The following is a 20,331-nucleotide window of genomic DNA, read 5'->3' on the forward strand; positions in this document are numbered from 1 at the left end:
ATGTGTATATAAAGTATTTTGTCTGGATTCCTCTTTCCTGCCACATATTCTTTGTGCCATTTCTTATTGGTGATTTCATTTTTCCGGTCTAAAAACACTCCCAGTTCAGTAAATGGAGTTTTCAGAGAGGAACACGTATAATTAAAGATACCTAGCACTTGTCTGGGCCTCCACAAATCTAAAACAAAACCATTGTGTGCCTGGCGACAGGAAGAGGTGGATGATGTAGAAATGAAAGGGAGAAAAACAGGAAGAGTCAATTCTAGACAGCATAGGAATGCATGAGTATTGAACCTCATGTTTACAAAGGGAACAAAAGACTCTATTATACAGAACTAACATCACTATTATAGAGAATGAACTGAGGAAAGAAACAGAATCTGCTCCATGTGAATTCAAGCAAAAAAGAAAATAAATGTCTCCTCAGGAGGACCCATAGGTAGCACTTCATAAAATAATAATAATAATAATAATAATAATAATAATAATGTTTGTGACTGAAGTTCCGCAGCTCACACAGTATCCAGATGCTAAACAGGGATCCCTGCACTTCACTGTGACCCTTTGAGAGAATGTTCATCAAGTCATAACTAAATAAATACATAAAATTTTCAAAAATAATGGTTGTATCTTAGCAGGTCACACTGGAATAGAGAAACTACAGAATATAGACAGAGATCAAAAAATACATTTCTGGCCAGTAGTTTGAATGGTAGAGTACTTGCCTACCGTGCACAAAGACGCCGGTTTGATTCCTCAGTACCACGTACATAGAAAAAGCTATAAGTAGTGCTGTGGCTCCAGTGGTAGAGCTCTAGCCTTGAGAAAGCCCAAGGACAGTGCTCAGGCCCTGAGCTCAAGCCCCAGAACTGGCAAAAAAAAAATTCTGAGTTATCAGTGGGTCACAGAAGAAAGCAAGTAAGAATAAAAACACAAGAGAAGTTGTGGGGTAGTAGCAAAGACTGTTTTAACAAAGAATGTTATAGCTAAGGATTCCTTTATTAAAAAGTCAGAGAATTCTCAAATACATATCCTAATAATGCAATTAAGATTCCAGAAAAAATTAAGAAACCAAACTCAAACTCAGTACATGAAAAGAAGTAACAGAAATCAGGTCAGAAATGAATGTGATTGAAAAACAATACAAAAAATCAATGAAACACAGAACTGGTTCTGTAAATTAATGAACAAGACTGCAAACCCTTATCAAAATAACCAAAACAAAAAGAGATGAATACACAAATGAATAAAAATTATAAAAATTAGAGATTAGTAAAGAAGATACAACAGGTAAAAATTAAATATAGAGAGTAAGGCGTTGGAAACAATCCAGATGCCCTACTACAGATGAATGGATACAGAAAATATGGTATATATATATATATGTATATATATATATACACAGTGGAATTCTACATAGCCAACAGACAAGATAAATTAATGGCATTTGCAGGGAAGTGGATGAATCTAGAGCGAATCATGTTGAGAGAGACAAGTCAAGACCAAAGGAACAAAAGGCACATGGTATCCTTAATATGTGGTTATTAGATCCAAACAGTACAAGAGTGAGGACTCAATAGTTGCATACCCAATGTTATGGACATGGTATTGGAAATATAAACACAACTACATAGACATAAAAAACCTATGACTCTATAGACATAATGTTTTACTTCATAAATTAATATGTATCTATGATATATAAACCCTCAGCCTAATTCTGATTATGTGCTAAAAACTAAGTGCCAGTGACTGTATATAAGGATTCCCTTCTTGAACACTTGTTTGTCAAACATGTCATTTGAAATATGATGTAAAAATCAATGTTAATAAATTCATTAATAAAAATAAAAAGCTAAAAAATTAAATATAGAGGATAATCCAAAAATATTTTGAGAACATACATCTAGCAAAAAATGAGTAAATTTCTAAACACGCGTAATCTATTAAAATTTCCAAGATTTAAACAATTGAAGAGATGTAGAATGAACAATGAGATTGAACTAACACCAAGGGTCTTCAAATAATTTCATAAAATAGAAAGGGATAAAATACTACCATACTCATTCTATGAAGCCCATATTACCCTGATACCAAGATAAGACAAGGAAAAAAAGCACATAGATATAAAAGTTCTTAATAAAACATTCACAAAGCCAATTTTAGAATACTTAGTGATCAGGCTGACTTTATTCTAGGGATGCAAGGATGGTCTTTTTTCATCATAATCAAGTTGTCTTCATTCCAGGGATTCAAAGATGGTTCACTATACATAGGAAAATCCATGAAACTCTTATCTCCAATGAACCATCAAAAAGATTGTCATGGAGCTGTAGCCCAATTGGTAGAGCACTAGCCTTGAACTTAAAAAAAAAAAAAAAACCCTCAGGAACAGCACCCATACCCTGAGTTCAAGCTCCAGGATTGGCCTGAAGGAAGGAAGAAAGGGAGGAAGAGGAGAGAAGGAAGAAGGAAGGAAGAAAGGGAGGGAGGGAAGGGAAGAAAGGAAGGAAGGAAGGAAGGAAGGAAGGAAGGAAGGAAGGAAGGAAGGAAGGAAGGAAAGAGAGAGAGAGAATTATCTCATCATCCACAGTTAGTTGCATCAGAAGCCTCATCCAGCAAACCAGCAGGTGGCTGTTGCCCCAGTGCCCAGTCCTGTTTCCCCAAGATCACCAGGTATTTCAGAGAAGGAATGAAGCAGGGTCCAGGAGACAAGTCCATTTATGCTGCATGAACTGAAGTGACTAAATCTCTCTGAACTTCCATTTCCTCTCTGTAATAATGAGAGACAATTTCTGTGGACCATGCTCTATCACGAAGGCTCAAAGTGAAAGGAGATCCAGGGATGCTTTTTACACTATAGAGTGGGCATGGCCCTGATACTGCCTTCAGACAATCTGGTACTACCAGCCTCCGTTTTATCTGCCCTCAAATGTTCACACCTGGAAAGTTCTGGAATCACACATGACATTATTTTTTATCCACACTGTATCATGTGCTAGATCTGACACTGAGATGCTGTTTATGGCAGACTCCACTTGTCACTCCAGACAGGTCTCAGTTCACACCCACTTCACAGAGGATGTCTAAACCCCAGTTGCAGGAGAATCTAAGGCCAGTGAGAACAGGTCTGGGTCCTGAGTGAAAACAGTCTATTCTCTCCTCCAGATCAGCCATGGATCTCAGCATCAGCATCAGTTTTCTGACCAGTTCCAGTTCCCATCGTTCCTCTACACAGTGCTCAGCAATGCCCACCAGCCACAGGTCCTGAAGAAGCTCTTGAGTCACTTCAACTGGTATGTTCTGACAATGGCAACTCTGAATGGCTGGAGCATCAGCTGCAGACACAGATTGCAGACCAAGGTGGCTATCTGGCCTTCTTGAAGAAGATCAGCAGTCGAAGCAAAACAGCATCAACAGCACAGCCAGGGTCATCACCTCCACACTCAATGCCAAAGTCATCACCTACGACTGCTACCACTTCCACTTCAGAGTCCTGGCTGAGGCTCTTCAGACAAGGTGTCTGGAAGAACATGGATCTTCTCCACTTCCTTCTTCTATAGCCCATCTGTGTTGGGTCCCAGAGCCCAAAATTTGGTAAAGGGCAGCTTGAACCTGGCCATATCTTCAGGAATGATACCTGGATTTGAGGAATTCTTCTTGGCACTTCACTCAGCTTTATATCCAGACAATGCTCTGATGAGGAAGCTTTGGGAAGAGCTGCAAGTTGCAGGTGTCCTAGAAAGAGATTTTCACCCAGAGAGACTCAGACTAGTTCAGGGCTAGAAAACACAACTAACGCACATTTGTCTGACCTCAAATTTCCTGACTGCTACTTATCGGGCCTACCTAGCAGTCAAAGCTCTTTTGGTTGCCTATCAGATTATGATATCCTGTTCTCCCAGAGAGGGACCATTCCTGGGATGAACTTGTGCCAACACACAGGATGCCCAGCCTTAGCTGGATTACATTTAGAGTCAGTCTAAGTTGGGCTTGATTTAGGGCCTTTATATCTCACTTCCCTTAGCTTCTGCTTTCTCCAGTATAATGAGTATATTTATGTTGATACATATGAATATTGCAAGTAATAAATATGTGTTATTGATATAGTTACCTCCAGGTCGTGTGATGCTATTGGTGATAATGGTGATGATGTGAGAACAACCCAAAGTGGGTTTTAGATATCAATTTGTCCAACCCAAGCAGTGAAACGGCAAAACAGAGAGACAACCAAGACAGATCCCAATTTTCTTGATTGTCAGTCACCATACCCCTGAGTTGATGTGCAATAGACCCACACACATGGTAGGAAAGAATTAATTCAAGAGTTAAAAAAATGTTAAGTCCAAGATGCAGAACACCAAACCCAGCATACCACTCATTCTTCACCTGCCTCTCTGCAGTGAGGGCAGGGGATAATTATACACTCATGTAGTCTGAAAGGGAATGCTGGAACTATCTTAAAGAAAATTAAGGATTTGGAAAATGAAATGCCCCAGCCAATAGCATCAAGGAGAAAGTAGTCTTTTACAGCAAAAAAAAAAAAAAGAAGAATTTGACTCTGTCCTTGGACTATGATCAATCAACCTGCTATGTGATGTAAGTCAAAGTTTTTTGTCTTTGTTACACACTTGGTACTTTGGTCAAATGAAATGGACAGGATCTTGAATTGCAAAGCCATGGAAGCTTTAAGAAGGTTGATATAGAGTATATCAGCAATTTTCACAGTATGCTTCTCGGAGTATAAAATCCCTACAAGGTTGGTATATATCAGCAATTTTTACAGCATGCTCTTTGACACACAAAACCTCTAGAGAGATCTTAAGTATCACATCTTGGGGACATTTCTTCAGGCAGTGGGGATGCTCTGTGATGAAATTCTGGACCCCCACCCTTGCCTGTACTAGTCAGAATTGCCCTATTTCTGCCTAATATATTAATATTCGGCATTACACCTAACTTAGAAAAAAGCTTGGACACTCCAGTTGGAAAGAATACCAGATAATCATAAAGAGCAGAAACAGAATTGGGAAAATGACATGAGCCAGTGATCCAGGTGGACAAAGCACGGGGTGGACAGGGAATGGAAGTTTCTAACCCTGAGCTGGAATGTCGTTATGAGGAATTCTAAAGGCCTTCTTAAAGAGCTCCCAGTTTTGAAAGAAAAGCTCACAACTTCTTAGTCACAACAAGTTCATCCCACCTTGTCCAAAGATACTCAAAGATCCAGAAGTGCCCACGGTAACGTGAGCTACCTGGAGGCATCCCACATGTATACCTCGATAAAGCACAGTTCGACTGTATGGTGTGGATGGTTTGGTGGTTTGATGTATGGCGTTGATTGTTTCATATATGTATGCATTGTATAATGAGTACCAAAAAGTAAGTAAGACAGCCATCACCATAGTCACCTTTTGTATGTTTAATGGGTGATTTAACAGCAATTCGAATCTGCTCTCTTATCCAATTTTAAGTAAACAATAAAGCAGCATTAATATATTAATACATTCTATATGCTAGATCCTATAACTTATATTCCTGTGGCTGGGTTGGGGAAAAAAGAAGAGATGTAGATTAAAGCTTCCTCTTCTACTGTTTAAACTCCTCCAAAAAAGAATGTGAGAGTACTTTGACAGTCAAGTAATCAAAGCTCCCAGCCATGAGAAAACATATTCCTCATGTAGGATCTTCCCTTAGCCAGGAAGGAGAGGAAGGAAAGGGAAGGGAAAAACACATTCTGGGGGCCGGGAGTTTGGCCCAGTGGAAGAGTGCTTGCCTAGCATCCACGAAGACCCGGGTTCAATTCCTTGGTACCACATACTTTGCTTCTCACTTCCTTACATTCCATAGGTTAACACAAACTTGGAAAATTTAAAATAAATAAATAAATAAAACTGAGCTCTTTTTTTCCTAAAATATGCAGAGATAAAGTAGCTAATTCCAAATTCCAGCACACAGAGATAACGAAAAACTGTCATGAGCAAGAGGATGTGTCCCTAACATATGTGTTCCTCACCTGTTTGTCCTTCTGGCCCTACCCCGCTCCCACATGTTCTATTACACACAGAACATCCACTTCGCAACCAAAGCCCATGAGGAGGTTTTCATCACCCAGGATGGGGAGACATTGACAACAATTCACATTAAAAATATCAATGTTCTCCCAAGCCAGACAGAACAAAAAGATGTTAGATATTTTGACTTCAGTATATCCACTGGCAAGGAGCTACAGATCAATGGAAGATCAATTACATGGACAGGACAGTTAAAGGTGAGACCCGAGAAACACTTAAGCATACCAAGCCTCCAACCATATTTCTTAGGTGACCTGATTTGTCTCAAAGAGGAATGAATTCCCCCCAAATCACTCTATGGATCCCAAAATAAAGAGGCTTCCTACAGGATCTAGATAGTAAATAATAATAATAATAATAATATGAACATTGACACAAATGGCCAATCAAAGAGGAAGAGAAAGGAGAAGATGAAGGGGTTGTGACTATGATGAAAACACCTCATAGATGTGTATTAAAGTAAATTAATGAGCAGGATGCTGTATTCTTAGCTACTCACAAGGCTGAGATCTGAAGATTGTGGTTCAAAACCAGCTGAGGCAGGAAAGCCCATGAGACATAGCCAATAAACCACCAGAAAACAGGAAGTGGGGCCATTGCTCAAGGTGCTAGCAAAAAAAGCTCAAGGACAGTCCCCAGGACCTCAGTTCAAGCCCCACAATCAACCCCAAAATAAAAATAGTTCATGGTTGGTATTCCATGTTCTCTGCAGTCTCTCAGCCCTTTCTCAAAAATTGTGCAGGTCCCATCCTCACTCTGCTACGACAAATGTCCTCTAGGAACCAGAAAGCACACTCTGGATGAGAGATCAAAATGCTGCTACATCTGCCTTCTCTGACCCACAGGCAAAATCACCATGTCGCCGGGTAAGGAGAGAGGTTCGCCCTTGGCTAGGGAATGGCCAGACAGCATGAGAAGGGAGGCTCTAAAATAAGGGAAGCTCATGTTCACACTCAGGGGTGAGGGGAAGAGAAAAAGCTCAGGAAAGAGAACAAAAAGATGGCATCCCTGTAGCCTTTCCACATGCCACTACTCTACAATCACTTAAAGTCATTGCATTCCAGCCATCAGCCATGAGGTTGTCTGAATTTTGTACCTAGCTTAACATCTGGTATGTGGTAGGCCTTCCATAAGTATTGAAAAATAAGTTTCTTGGGGCTGGGAATTTGGCCTAGTGGTAGAGTGCTTGCCTAGCATGCATGAAGACCCGGGTTTGATTCCTCCATACCCCACATACATAGCAAAAAGCCAGAAGTGGTGCTGAGGCTCAAGTGGTAGAGAGCTAGCCTTGAGAAAGTCCAAGGACAGTGCTCAAGACCTGAGCTCAAGCCCAGGACTGTCAAAAAAAAAAAAAGAAAAGAAAAATAAGTTTCTTGTGACCTAATCTGTATTCTACTAAGATGACATTCATTTAACAAATATCCCCCAGGGGAGATAGCACTAAGGCAGTCCCAGGACTTCTAAAACTCATGATATATCATATATCATATATACATATGCATATGTGTATATATGTGTATATGCATGTGTATATATGTATATATATATAATATGCTATACCCATTCCTAGTATTTCCTAGTATAGCTCTTGTTTCTCAATTTTTTAAAAAAACTAGAATATAAGTAAAGCCAATATGCTTCAATATTCAGTAGAAGAATTGATTCCTAGGACAAATATGAAGAAAGATTTCTCAGTAATGGAGTTGTATGTGATAAAGGCCTTCAACAACAGATAGAGATGCAAAGCAATGAAAATTAAAGATGGACTAAGCCAGGGCATGAATCACTGAAGATTCAAAGTATGGACACACAATGTGCAATCGGGAGGCAAATGCAATGGATGTATGAACAGAAGGAATAATAGGAACAGGAAGACCAGATTCATAGTCTAGGTACTTGTTGAAGCCAAGTATTTGGTAACTATTCCAAAGGAGATAGACATTGCCCTTTAACCTCTTAAAGAAAAAAGAGCCACTGAATGAAGCTGAGGAGGAGCCATCAGAAGACACTGAAGAGATGAAGAAACGATATATAAGAAGAAATCTGTATACTTCAAAGTTATGCAGACATGAAACCAAGAGCACAGGAGTAGAACAAAATCAATAAAGAGGTTATATAAGAATACAGGATTGCTTCAGGGCTCTAGTCTGAAAAACTAAGAAATACAAACCCCTGTGATGCTGTCATTGGAATGGTTTACAAATGACTGTATTTTTGAAAGGGCGGTACATCGCACATACATAGTAAGTGCTCGGCAAACATTCCTAAGATTTCACAATTTAGTGCATAAGTAAATACCTAAATTAATCAGCTACAGATAAGAATTCTAGCACTGCCTCAGGGGCGGTTCAATTCGGAGGCAGGAAGCCCAGCTAGGACACATGGCTTCTGTGGCTGATGAATGTTATTTCATGACGGCCAAATGCTGCCATCAGCATTTCTGTGTCCTTGGCCCTGAATCTGAGGACATCAGATAATCAGGAAGGTCCTCTACAAGAAGGATGAGTAACTTTCATCTGTGAACAAAATCCAATTATTGAAAATCAAATCGCAAAACTGCTTCACTATGGGAGAGTCTCCAGGAGCTGCTCTGCTCCCTTCTCGGAGGCAGTTTCTCCTTTTCCCTTCAGGTAGCATCACATGTTAGATCCACTCTGTAGACCAATGGCCCAACATGAGAAAAATCAATGTGTCCTCCAAACCCTTGACTTCCTGTCCTACCAAGAACCACTGGACAAGTGTTCGCTGTCTGCACAACCCTCCTCTTCCTCCTTGCCATGGTCATCTGGATATCTTCATCAGGCACCAACACACTCCCATCATGGGAGCCAGTACCACCAGCTCAGCTACCTGCTTCTGACCTCCTCAGTACTCTGTGTCCTCTGCCCCCTCACCTGTGCTGTGCGCCAGGTAACCTTTGGGGTCACCTTCATACTCTGTGTTTTCTCCAAGTCCATTGGGGTGGTGGCTGCCTTTCATGCTAGACAACCAGACACCCAAATCCAGAAGTGGGCAGGCCCAGTCCTACCCAGAACCATTCCCAGTGTCTGTTCCCTCCTCCAGGCTGCCTTGTGCCTGCTCTGGTTGACCAGATGGCCTTCGAGACCTACGAACTCTGCAGAACCTGGGTCCACAGTCACCATAAAGTGTGACAGAATCTCCCTGGAACTATTGTATGCCAGGGTGGGCTACTTGGGTTTGCTAGGCCTGATCAGCTTGCTGGTGACCTTTCCTGCTCCCCTCCCCCAGCTGCCTGACACATTCAATGAAGCCAAGCACATCACTGTCAGTATGTTGATCTGCTCCTGTGTCTGTCTGGGTGTCCTTCATGCCTGCACATATGAGCACTCAAGGTAAAGACTCAGTGGCCATGAGATCTTTACCATCTTGGCATCAGGAGCAGACCCCCTGTTCTGCAGCTTCTTTCCCAAGTGCTAGGCCATCATCCTCCACCCTGAAGAGAACACACAAGAACAGATGCTTGGCAGGCAGCAGCTCAAGGTCGAAAGAGCAAAGTAGACTTCATAGAGCATGCTGCTTTGTCAAGGATGCTTTCCCCTAAATCTCAAGCAGAATGACACTCCTTTCTCTGAGTCCCATCACTCTTGCCCAGACCCCTCCAGGACACTGAGATGCTTTGGGTTCTATATTTCATTCCAATGGAGGAGATGAGGCATGAATGTAAATAGTAGTTTCCCTGACACAAGCTTTGGGTTCAATTCATTTTGTGACACCCCCCCCCCATCCTCTGAAGCACCCATTCATTAAGTGCCTGGTATACAGAGGGAACAGAATATGTATAGAGTGTCTCAATATGCAAAGTTAGCATTGGAAGAGATCTTTCAAAAGAAGCAGCAAGGCATAGTGACTGACTGGAGTCAAGCACACCTAGTTCAAATCCTTCAAGCCACATTCCAGGCTTCACATATTAAATATTTCCTCAAATGAAGCTAAGATTTCCTCTTCAGGTTTTTGTGGCTATAGGGGTTTAAATGGTCTCAGCTCATAATAAACCCTTAAAATGCAGACACTGAAAGAAATCTCACCCAAGTGGGGAAAAGCACCACTGTACACAGATTTAAAAATGGATTAACTGGGTCCAGGCCCTGATTCTGAGTATATGAGATGAGTAAGTTTCTTCTCTGTACCTGAGGTCCCTTCTCTGGAGAAGATATTAATGTCACCTACCAATGTGACTACCAATGAGAAGCAAAGGAATTAATATGTAGAAAGCATGTGTAATAGTACTTGCCACATAGTAAACATCAAACAAAATATTTGTCAGATAATTCATAAAGTTACACATGGAGTCACAAAATGTCCATCTCTTGATGAAACTATTTGGATAACTGAAACTGTTTGGACAACTGAAACTGTTTGGACACTGTTGTTTCAAGCTAAATTCAGGGCATGGCCTTTGGAGAAGGTAAAGTATAGTCATTCCCATCACAAGGATCTTATGATACATTTCCAACAGAACCTAATCAGAGCAGACTAAACCATCTATTGTGACATTTTCTACTAGTATGTGATCTGAGCCTGTTCTGACCAGCAGCCAACCATTGATGCAAATGAGAAATGATCACCAGTTCAGACAATAGTGTGAGAATTCTAATAAAGCCTACAAAACATTGGGTATCAGTTAATTGAATGACAGTGGTCCTGGGACTTTGTTGAGGAGACAGAGCTTCATGGTTCTTTAAAGGAAGTGAGGTTTTTATCTTGTACTGCAAATAATTGCACTCAAAAGTGGGTTTTTTTTCCCCAGTTATTTTCTTGTACCAAGTTTTGTTAAAGCAAGATAAAATTACTCCTAAGAGCATACATTATACTTTTTGCCATTTTGTTTAATTTACCTCAAAAAAAAATATGGTCTTATTCTTTTATTTTCTTGCCAGTCCTGGGCTTGGACAGGGCCTGAGCACTGTTCTTGGGTTCTTTTTCTCAAGGTTAGAGCTCTACCACTTCTGGCTTTATTCTATGTATGTGGTACCGAGGAATCGAACCCTGGTCTTCGTACATGCTAGGCAAGCACTTGACCACTAGGCCAAACTCCCAGCCCCTATAGTCTTATTCTTTAAGACACTCAAAGTGGTAAGCTTTGTTGATCCTGCCTACCAAATTAGTTCTTAGAATAGTTTTCAAAATTCACAAAGCAGTCCTCGGATTCAGATGTAAATTCCCTCCGTTGCCATGAGCAGGAAGTCAATGTGTCTTTCTTTCCATCAGTAAGAAACCTGAAAGTCTCATCACTTTGCATTCATTTCTACTCAATGGGGTGCCCAGAAGTATATACACATTCTGTGCCATCTATACAAAGTCTTATATTTCATCTGGAAAGATTCTAATTTTTTCACCATTTTGCCTGCTACAGTCATTCAGTGAATGGAAAGTGGGTTGCTCCATTCAGTAAATGAAATGGCTTTCAAAATGCAAGCTGCTAAGTGTGGAAAATATGACAGTTCACTAACAACCAGGCAAAACAGGGGGTGCTAAAACAAACTATAATGTAATCTGCACATTTTTGGTCAGCTGTCCTCCCTTTCTTCCCAGTCCCAGTTTGGTATTTTCTTTTTCTTTTTTTTGTACACTGTATTTTCTGGAAACCACATTCAGATAATGATTAAAAATGTCTTTGGGAAGACACGTCGCTACACATAGGGAGCTAGCTAAGCTATAATTGTCATTTTAAGCCTTACTTTGAGAGAGTTGATGGTGCCATGGGGAGCTGCTCAGATCAATTTCCTAACACCATCTGATGAAAAATCAGGATCAGCCTATATCTCAAACAAGAAAACGTAGATTTTTAAAAGACTAAAGATATAGATCATATGGAAATTTGGCTGTTTCTGGGTTTTTAGTCTGTGGTGAAAACAGCTGATTCTCTCCCACACTTTGTCTTCCTCTTTCTTACAATAATCAAGTTGATTATTATAATAATCAACTATGACCATCCTGCCAATATTCATGCTATATGGCTCACTTTTCACCAAACAGATGAGTATAACTGACCATTACTACATCCGGTCAAGAAATCTTACGATTCAGAACGTGTCACCTCTATCTTCTTGTTCAGTGTTGACTGTATACACAGCATTGAGACTCTGTGCCAACCACTGAAAATAGTCTCTGCCATAACAATTCTATTACACCACTGGAGGAAAAAAAAAAGCCTCTCTGTTTGTCATCATGGCAAGATGACTACGTGATAAGAATACTTGATTTATGGATGGTGAAATTTATATTTTATAATTTTTGTTGTTGGTGTTGGTCATGGAGCTTGAACTCAGGGTCTGGGCACTGCCCCTGAGCTTTTTCACTCAAGGCTAATGCTCTGCCACTTTAAACCACAGTGCTACCCCCCCACCCCGTTTTCTGATGGAGATAAGAGTTTCATGGACTTTCCTGCTCGGGCTGAATGAACTGTGATACACAGATCACAGCTACCTGAGTGGCTAAGTTTACAAGCATGAGCCACCAGCTCCTGGCTCTTTACAATGTTTTTGTGTTGTGAAATTTGTTCTTCATTTAAGTTTTATGTAATCATTAGAAAGGATGAAATTCATTCTCAGTTCACAAGCTATTAAAAAGCAAATCCTGAGTAGAATTTGGACTGAAAGCTTTATTTAGTCAATACCCTAGTGGCTACTAGCCCAGGAAAAATGGAAAAAAAGTTAGATCCTTGAACTCCAGCTCAGCAGTTAGTTACCATCTATCTGGAACATTCACCTTGCACTCCTGCTATTAAAAAGAAGACATCCTGCACTTCTTAAACTATAGCATGGTGAAGTTTCTCTTGTTATAGAATCTGAGTATTATCTATTAACTATTACGTATCCATAACTTCTAACTTCCCATGCAGGGCCTGACTGGTGGTTATCACCCTCCTTTTAAATATCCAAGGTAAGCCAAGCATGGTAGAATTCATCTGCAATCCCAGCATTTGTAAGACAGAGGCAGAAGGATTGCAGGTTCCAGACTAGCCTGAGTCACACAGCAAAATTTGACTTCAAGAAAGTAAATGGGAGGGGGCAAGGGGCGTAAATGGAAGATGTCAGAATATTGCCACACACTACCTGCTAGCCTCTTTGGGATATGGGCCAAAAAGATGGAAGATGATGGTAGAAAGGCACTGAAATTTCAGTAGCAAACAGAAAGTACCATATTTTCATGGAAATTTTTGAAAAATAGGACAGAGGTTGAGAAAAACAGCTTCAGAGGGCATGCGTCCCATGTGGGGAAGCGCAGAGAACTCTCACCTGTAGAGGGCAGTGTAGCAAACAAAAAAAAAAACACGAGCATAAACCCTCAGAAAGCATGCAGACAGAAGATTGTTTTTAATAATAGTAATAAACTCTCCCAGAACTTTATTTCAAAATAATAATAATTCATAAATACTTGAATAAATAAATAAATAACAAAAGGTTTAGAGAGGAGTAAGGAGACAGGGAAATTGTTTCAGTGAGTGGACCGGTAGAAGGGGCAGAGAGAAAAACCAGCAGAAAAGAAAAAGGGAAGATCCAAAAAAAATCCACAATTAACTTAATACCTATACAATTTATGGACTCAATACCCATAATATTTATAATCTAACGTAGCACACAGGCACTGGGAAAGTTCTTAGTTCTTCCTGATATTCAGTTACATGCACAGTGACAGGAAGCCATTTCGATAGGACTTCCTCTCTGAGTTTGCAGCTTTGAGAATCCAGATTGTTCTGTCTCTCAGAACCCACTGCAAGGGCTAAATATTTGTTAGCCTGTAAAGCTGGTCAAGCCATGAGATTTCCCTGTCGCAGAGCCATTCTCCAAAGATGGGCTCCAGACTCATCCCTCGCTGGATGGCCTAAGTTGAAATAGTCAGGAAAAATAATGCTAGTCAGTAAAGATCAAGATTTGCTAGTGCAAATAGTTCGGACAATTGATGAGCCTTAGAGGACTGGATTCCTTTCCTCTTTTTTTAAAAAATTTTAATTTTATTTTTTCTGTTTTTTTTTCTTTTCTCTGATTGCTTGCATTTTTCTATACTTTTTTTTCTGTTCTACTTTTTTACACTTATCTTTTGCTTTTAAGATTCCCCTGTATTACTTCTCAATTTAAAATCTAATTTCTTTGAACTGCTTTGTTTGTTTTTAGTTGTTACTGCTGCTGCTGTAACTATTGCCATTGGATTTAGGGTTTCTGTGGTTTGGGCTTTTCATTTTGTTTTTGTCCGTGGATGCATTGCTGAATTCTCTTTCTTTTTCACTTTGCTTTCTTTATATTTATCTTCTTAGCTCGTGTGGCATTATCTTTTCTCCTTTATTCCTGTTACTGAGTGAATGTTTTTAACTAGTTATAATATTTCTAAAAAAGGTTTGTGTAGGGCTAAGAATGTGGCTTAGTGGTAGACTGCTTGCCTAGCATGCATGAAGCTCTGGATTCAATTCCTCAGTACCACATAAACAGAGAAAGCCAGAAGTGGTACTGTACCTTCAGTGATAAGAGTGCTAGCCTAGAGCAAAAGAAACTCAGGGACAGAGCCCAGGCCCTCAGTTCAAGGCCCATGACTTAAAAAAAATGTGGGCATGGGGGGGGAGGGCATGTATCACTTGTCCTTACCTTTCCTCTCTGAGCAGTATTGTGGAATCGGGCCTACTACTTTATGCACTTTGAGTGTGCTTTGGCTACAGAGCCAATCCAGAGGGGGAAATGGGTGACTCATTTCTGCCACCACTTAATCCTGCTTTAAACATGGAAGGCTAAACTCCCGGCCCTGGAATTCAATTTTTAAGAAGATATAAATTCTGAGAAAACATCAAATTGGTAATTTGGAAATGAAAAATTCAGTACATAACTTTTTAAAAACCAAATTAAAAACCTCATCGATAAACTACACAATGTAGAAAGTACAACATTGGGACTTGAAAAGTAGGAAATGTAGAGCAGTTTAAAACATGAACTACCTACAACACCTCTAGAATAACATCTAAAAGACAAACCCTATGGGGACGGGAGTTTGGCCTAGTGGTAGAGTGCTTTCCTGGCATGCATGAAGACTGGGGTTCAATTCCTTGGTACCACATATATAGAAAAACCGAAAGTGGTGCTGTGGCTCAAATGCTAGAGCTCTAGCTTTAAGAAAGCCCAAAATCAGTTCTCAGGCCCTGAGTTCAAGCCCCAGGACCGGCAAAAAATAATAAATAAATAAATACACAGACAAAAACGTATGAACCAAGGGCATAGAAGACAGAAAAAAAGGCACAAGCATAGAAAACACATTCAATAAGAATAATACCCTAGAATTTTCCAATTCTTGGGAAAGACATGGAGATCCAGTAATAGGATAAGACCACCCCAAAAAAATAGATACTAAAGGAAGAAACAATGTAATGGAAGGATAAAGACAAGCAAAGGGAGAAAAAAAATCAAATAAAAACTAGGACAGACATGCATGTGTAAATAGCCTCATGCAATTAGTCTGATTTAGAAAGTGTCTATAGAAAGAAAATAGGGAGGGGGAGAAGAAAAACTTTTTAAAGAAACTTTAAGCTTTAAAGTGATCTTAAAGACCATTACCAAACCAAGGAAGCTGAGTCACCTGCCTCTTCTTCACTTTCTTCTCCAAGACTTGAGGGTGCAGGCTCGGCCCAGAGCGACCTTCACTTCCTTGTTCCGAAGGCTGTAGATGAGGGGATTGAGCATCGGGATGACAAGGGAGTAGAAGATAGATACCACCTTGTTGAAGTTCGTGGAGGAGGCCACCTTGGTCCGGACATACATAAAGAAGAGCGTGCCGTAGAAGATGCCCACCACGGTGAGATGAGCAGCACAAGTGGAAAAGGCCTTCTGGCGTTCAGCAGCTGAGCGGATGTGCAGCAGCGTCCAGACGATGTTACCATAGGACACGGCGATGACAGCAGAGGAGACCAGGAGCACAGCCAGAGACACCGTGAAATCTGCCGTCTCCTTCAGCGTGACATCAGAGCAGGACAAGGCCAGCAGGGGGGAGTCATCGCAGAAGAAGTGGTCCACAACGTTGGGACCACAGAATGTCAACTGAGTCATGAGATAGATAGGCAAAATGGGTGTGAGGAAGCCGACCAGCCAGCAAGCAGCTGCCAGACGGACGCAGGTACCCCAGGACACCAAGGACACATAGCGGAGTGGCATGCAAATGGCCACATAGCGGTCATAGGCCATGGCAGCCAGTAGGAAACACTCCGTGGCTCCTAAGAAGGTGAAGATGAAGAGCTGAGACAGGCAGCCGGCATAGGATATGTTTTTGCCCCTATGTCTATCCACAAAACCAGTCAGCATCTTGGGTACCGTGACAGTCGTGTAACAGATTTCGAGGCAGGACAGATGTGTCAGGAAGAAATACATGGGTCTCTGGAGTTGGTGGTTCAAGCCTACCACTAAGATGATGACTGAGTTTTCCGCCAAGGTGAACAGATACATGATGAGAAAGAGCGTGAAGAGAAGGAAGCGTTCTTCGTGTACCTCAGCAAAACCCACCATGACAAACTCTGTGACCTCAGTCCAGTTTTGAGTATATGGCTGCATATATGGGAATGAGGACTTGGCAGAATCATAGCTTTACAGATACCAGGAAGTTCAACAAGAACCTGGAGGGATAAGGGATTAAAACATTTTCCAAGGCAAAGGAGGACAGTAAAATCAAGAAACAGCCCATCCGCACAAACAACTTTTTCAGTCAGTGACGGACACCAGAGCAGTTTGATACAAAATGAGAAGACGCCAGATAGAAATAAGATGGGAGAGCCAGGAGTTTGGCCTAGTGGTAGAGTGCTTGTCTAACATGCACAAAGATCCAGGTTCGATTCCTCGGTACTGCATACATAGAAAAAAGCTGGAAGTGCTTCTGTGGCTCAAGTGGTAGAGTTCCAGCCTTGAGAAGACCCAAAAACAGTGCTCAGGCCCTGCATTCAAGACCCAGGACTGGCAAAAAAGAAAGGGGGGGGCCGGTAATTATGATAGGAAGTAGCAGGAAAGTTCATGTAAAAAGTTGAAATTATTCCTGGAAGGACTTTCTAAAATTGAACCTGAAAAAGAAGTATACATTAATGAAATAAAAGGTGAAGTAGAGAAGAGATTGAAAGTAAAAATCTCAAACACTGTAAAAAAAATATATATATATATATATTATATAGTGGGTTTGGGAAACTGCAAGTAAATACAGTTTGCCACAGACGTTAAGAGCTTGGCTTCATGTGCAAGTATACCTAGCTTCAAATAAAAGAAAAAGTGTGATTTTTTTTTTAAAGGCCAGTACTGTGACTTGAACTAAGGATCTGGGAACTGTCCCTTAGCTTTATTCAAGGCATGTGCTCTATCATTTAAGCCACAGCTCCACTTTTGGCTTGTTGGTGGTTAATTAAAGAGGCTCTAAGAGTTTTCTGCCCAGGCTGGCTTTGAATCATGACGCTTAGCCTCCTGGAGAGCTATGATTACAGGCATGCGACACCAGCACCCAGAAGAAGAGTAAAATTTAAATCTAAGTAATCTCTGTAGAGCTCTTAGTAGCATGTTTGGATCGATGAATGTCAGGGAGAAATCATACGCATTGATTTCAGGAATAGTGTATGAGCTTGAGCTTGAGGAGTTGGCTAAGGCTACATAATGAAGGATATTGGCCAAGTTCTTGTAAAATGTTGAAATTCAGCTTAAAAGCACCTACAAGCCTTAATGAGTTCTGTGCAAGGGAAATAGCAACATGAGTCCTCCCCACACCCCCTTCAGCAGAGGCAGGTTTAGAAACAACCAGGAAAAAAAAGACAGGAAATCCCAGTTGGGGAATCATTGAGAAGTACAACCTGGTAGCCATAATCAAGGATATCAGTGGGCCTAGAGAATAAATAGAGATATTAAAGCACGATCAACAAGATCAAGCTTGAATAGGAACTAGATAATAATCCTCATTTTATTAATCAGACAATAGGAGATACACATTGATGAAACCTGTCCTATTTCGAGATTAAATAAGCAGACGTAGGGTTCACATTACTCTGCCCATTTTTCTATACAGTTCAAGACTTATCAGCACTCTCCCATTGAAAAGTGGAGACAGTACCTATTGCCCTCAAATCCAGGCCCTGTGACTGATAACAGACTAAGAAATGAGATTGCACCAGTTTCCTTCTTCAGGACAAGGCCTGAGGTTTCCATTTCCTGCTTTTTGAAATCCATCACCATTCTATGGAGAAATCTACACTGTCTGTGGAAAGGTTTGAGTTTGTCTCCAGTGCTCAGCTCTGAGCCAAGTACCCACTAACAGCCAACCATTCATATACCAGTTCAGAAAACCTGAGTAGATCCTCCTAGTCAAAATAGTGGAAGTGACACAGGCCTTCCCCACTGAGCCACCACCCTGCTGAACAACTGTGAGCTAAATAACTGCTAGTTGCTATTTGAAGCCCTATTTTCTTAATTAGCCTACATCAGTTGTACAGGGGGATTGGTTTGGGGGAGGGGAGATTATGACATCCCCATTCATGCATACAATGTATCCTGAGCAACCTCCCTCCCTCTGTCACTCTCCTTTATCCCCCATGCTTGTCCTAAAACAATTTTGACAAGTTTCACGGTTGTTTTCATATTTGCAAATGAACTACTATGGCTACATCATCTTCTTTTTTCTTTTTCCTGATACCCACCTTCTTCAAGAGATCCTGTTTTGCTTTCCTGTCATATATTTTTTAAATGTGGATTCATTGTATCGATGAATTTCCCCCCATGACATTTCAAAAGTGCACATATTTTTATCAGAATATATTTTAATATATTGCTTCTCTTTTCCTGTCTCTCACCCAAACCACTGTAAACTTTGCAGCAGTTTGTTAAGGTATTACTGATGATTAAAACCATTTTCCATGTGAATTCTTTACCCCTGGGTAAATTATTCACTTTTCCTGATCCATTGAAGGAGGTGGGGGGGGAGGGGAATGTGTTTTCCCTGTGGTCACAAATGCCTGAACTAGCATGGGAATCCAGGTTTACCAAAGTTTAAAGTACTTGCCCTTTCCCATAAAAACAATTAAGCAAGCAGCTCTGGCTTCAGCATTCCATGATTTCCTGACAATGAAATCATGTGGTGATCCAAACCCAAAAAGGAGCAAGGTCAAAGTCTTCAGATTCCTGTGTGTATCTTCTCTAAGGCCTCAGTTCATAGGCCAGCATCCCCACAGCGCAGCCTGCAAACACAAGCTTCCCAGATGAAGAACTGTGTTGCAGCTCTGCGTGCTCCCTGCTTCTGTTGGCTCCAGAGTATGATTCTTGCATATTTACACACACACACACACACACACACACACACACACACACACACACACACACCCCACTGTGCACTCTGGCTCAAAATGTAGCAGCCTTGGAACAGCTCTCACTGTATATCTTTCCTAGTAGAGATCCTTATTGCACACAGGTGCTGTAGAAGCCTGGCTTCTGCCATGTTACAGGTATTGTAGTGATGTGCTCAGAAATGTACTTTCTTTTGTCATATGCTCATGAAGAATGTAAGATTCAGAAGCATGTAGATCAGGCCCTGGATCTACAGGCTACCCTGTCTATGAACAGCTACTTTTATTTCTGAATCTTGCCCTGCCCTTACAGCTGTGCCCTTACAACTTCCTTCCTTCTATCTCCATTTGGAAGCTTTTCCTCAATGCCCCCCACCTCCCATTGCTCAGGTTAGACCAACACGCTCTGTACCAGGAACCATGATGGATGATGGAGAAGATCCTGGTACAGAGTAGATGCCCTCCAACACCCATCAGGATGCCTAGTGCAGAGCAGCATGGCTTTATAATCAGTTCTCTGATAAACAGCTCACAGAGAGGATGGGAGAGCCTGAGGGGTTGTACCAGATCCAGATTAATTACACTGAAAGAACCTGCTTTGTTCCTCAAAATCTGAGGCAGAGAAAGGAAGGAAACAGAGGAGAGAGGTGAAAAGAGGGAGAGGAGAGGGAGGGAGGGAGGAAGGGAGAGAGGGAGGGAGGGAGGAAAGATCCATGATTCCCCTTCTTCAAAGTGGAGTCATTGCCAGGAGATGGCTGTCAGGGACTACATTTCCCCTCACCCACCCAAATCCAGTCAATGATGCATTTAATCTATAATTGGTATTATTAAGAGGCAAATGTGTCTTTTCCACTATCTCTTTTCTGTCTTGAAGCCAAAGGATGGAAAGAGCCTCAATTGCCTGAAGGAAACAGCTCATGTCTTCTGAGAGCAAGGATCATCAAACTTGTTCATCGATGG

General features: G+C 41.1%; 1 protein-coding gene across 1 annotated transcript; it reads right to left on the reverse strand.

The window, feature by feature from the left end:
• Positions 1–15,664: 15,664 nt before the first annotated feature.
• Positions 15,665–16,618, reverse strand: Or6q1 (olfactory receptor family 6 subfamily Q member 1). Its single transcript, XM_090348738.1, has one exon. The coding sequence runs from the start codon at positions 16,616–16,618 to the stop codon at positions 15,665–15,667; it is 954 nt and encodes a 317-aa protein (XP_090204864.1).
• Positions 16,619–20,331: the final 3,713 nt, after the last annotated feature.

Source organism: Megascapheus bottae, chromosome 16 (assembly GCF_031878675.1).
Source record: "Megascapheus bottae isolate mThoBot1 chromosome 16, mThoBot2.hap1, whole genome shotgun sequence".
NCBI classification, from domain to species: Eukaryota; Metazoa; Chordata; class Mammalia; order Rodentia; family Geomyidae; genus Megascapheus; species Megascapheus bottae.

Bases quoted from the DNA above. Each gene is read 5' to 3' on its own strand.
- Or6q1 (XM_090348738.1), bottom strand. From the start codon at position 16,618: ATGCAGCCATATACTCAAAACTGGACTGAGGTCACAGAGTTTGTCATG.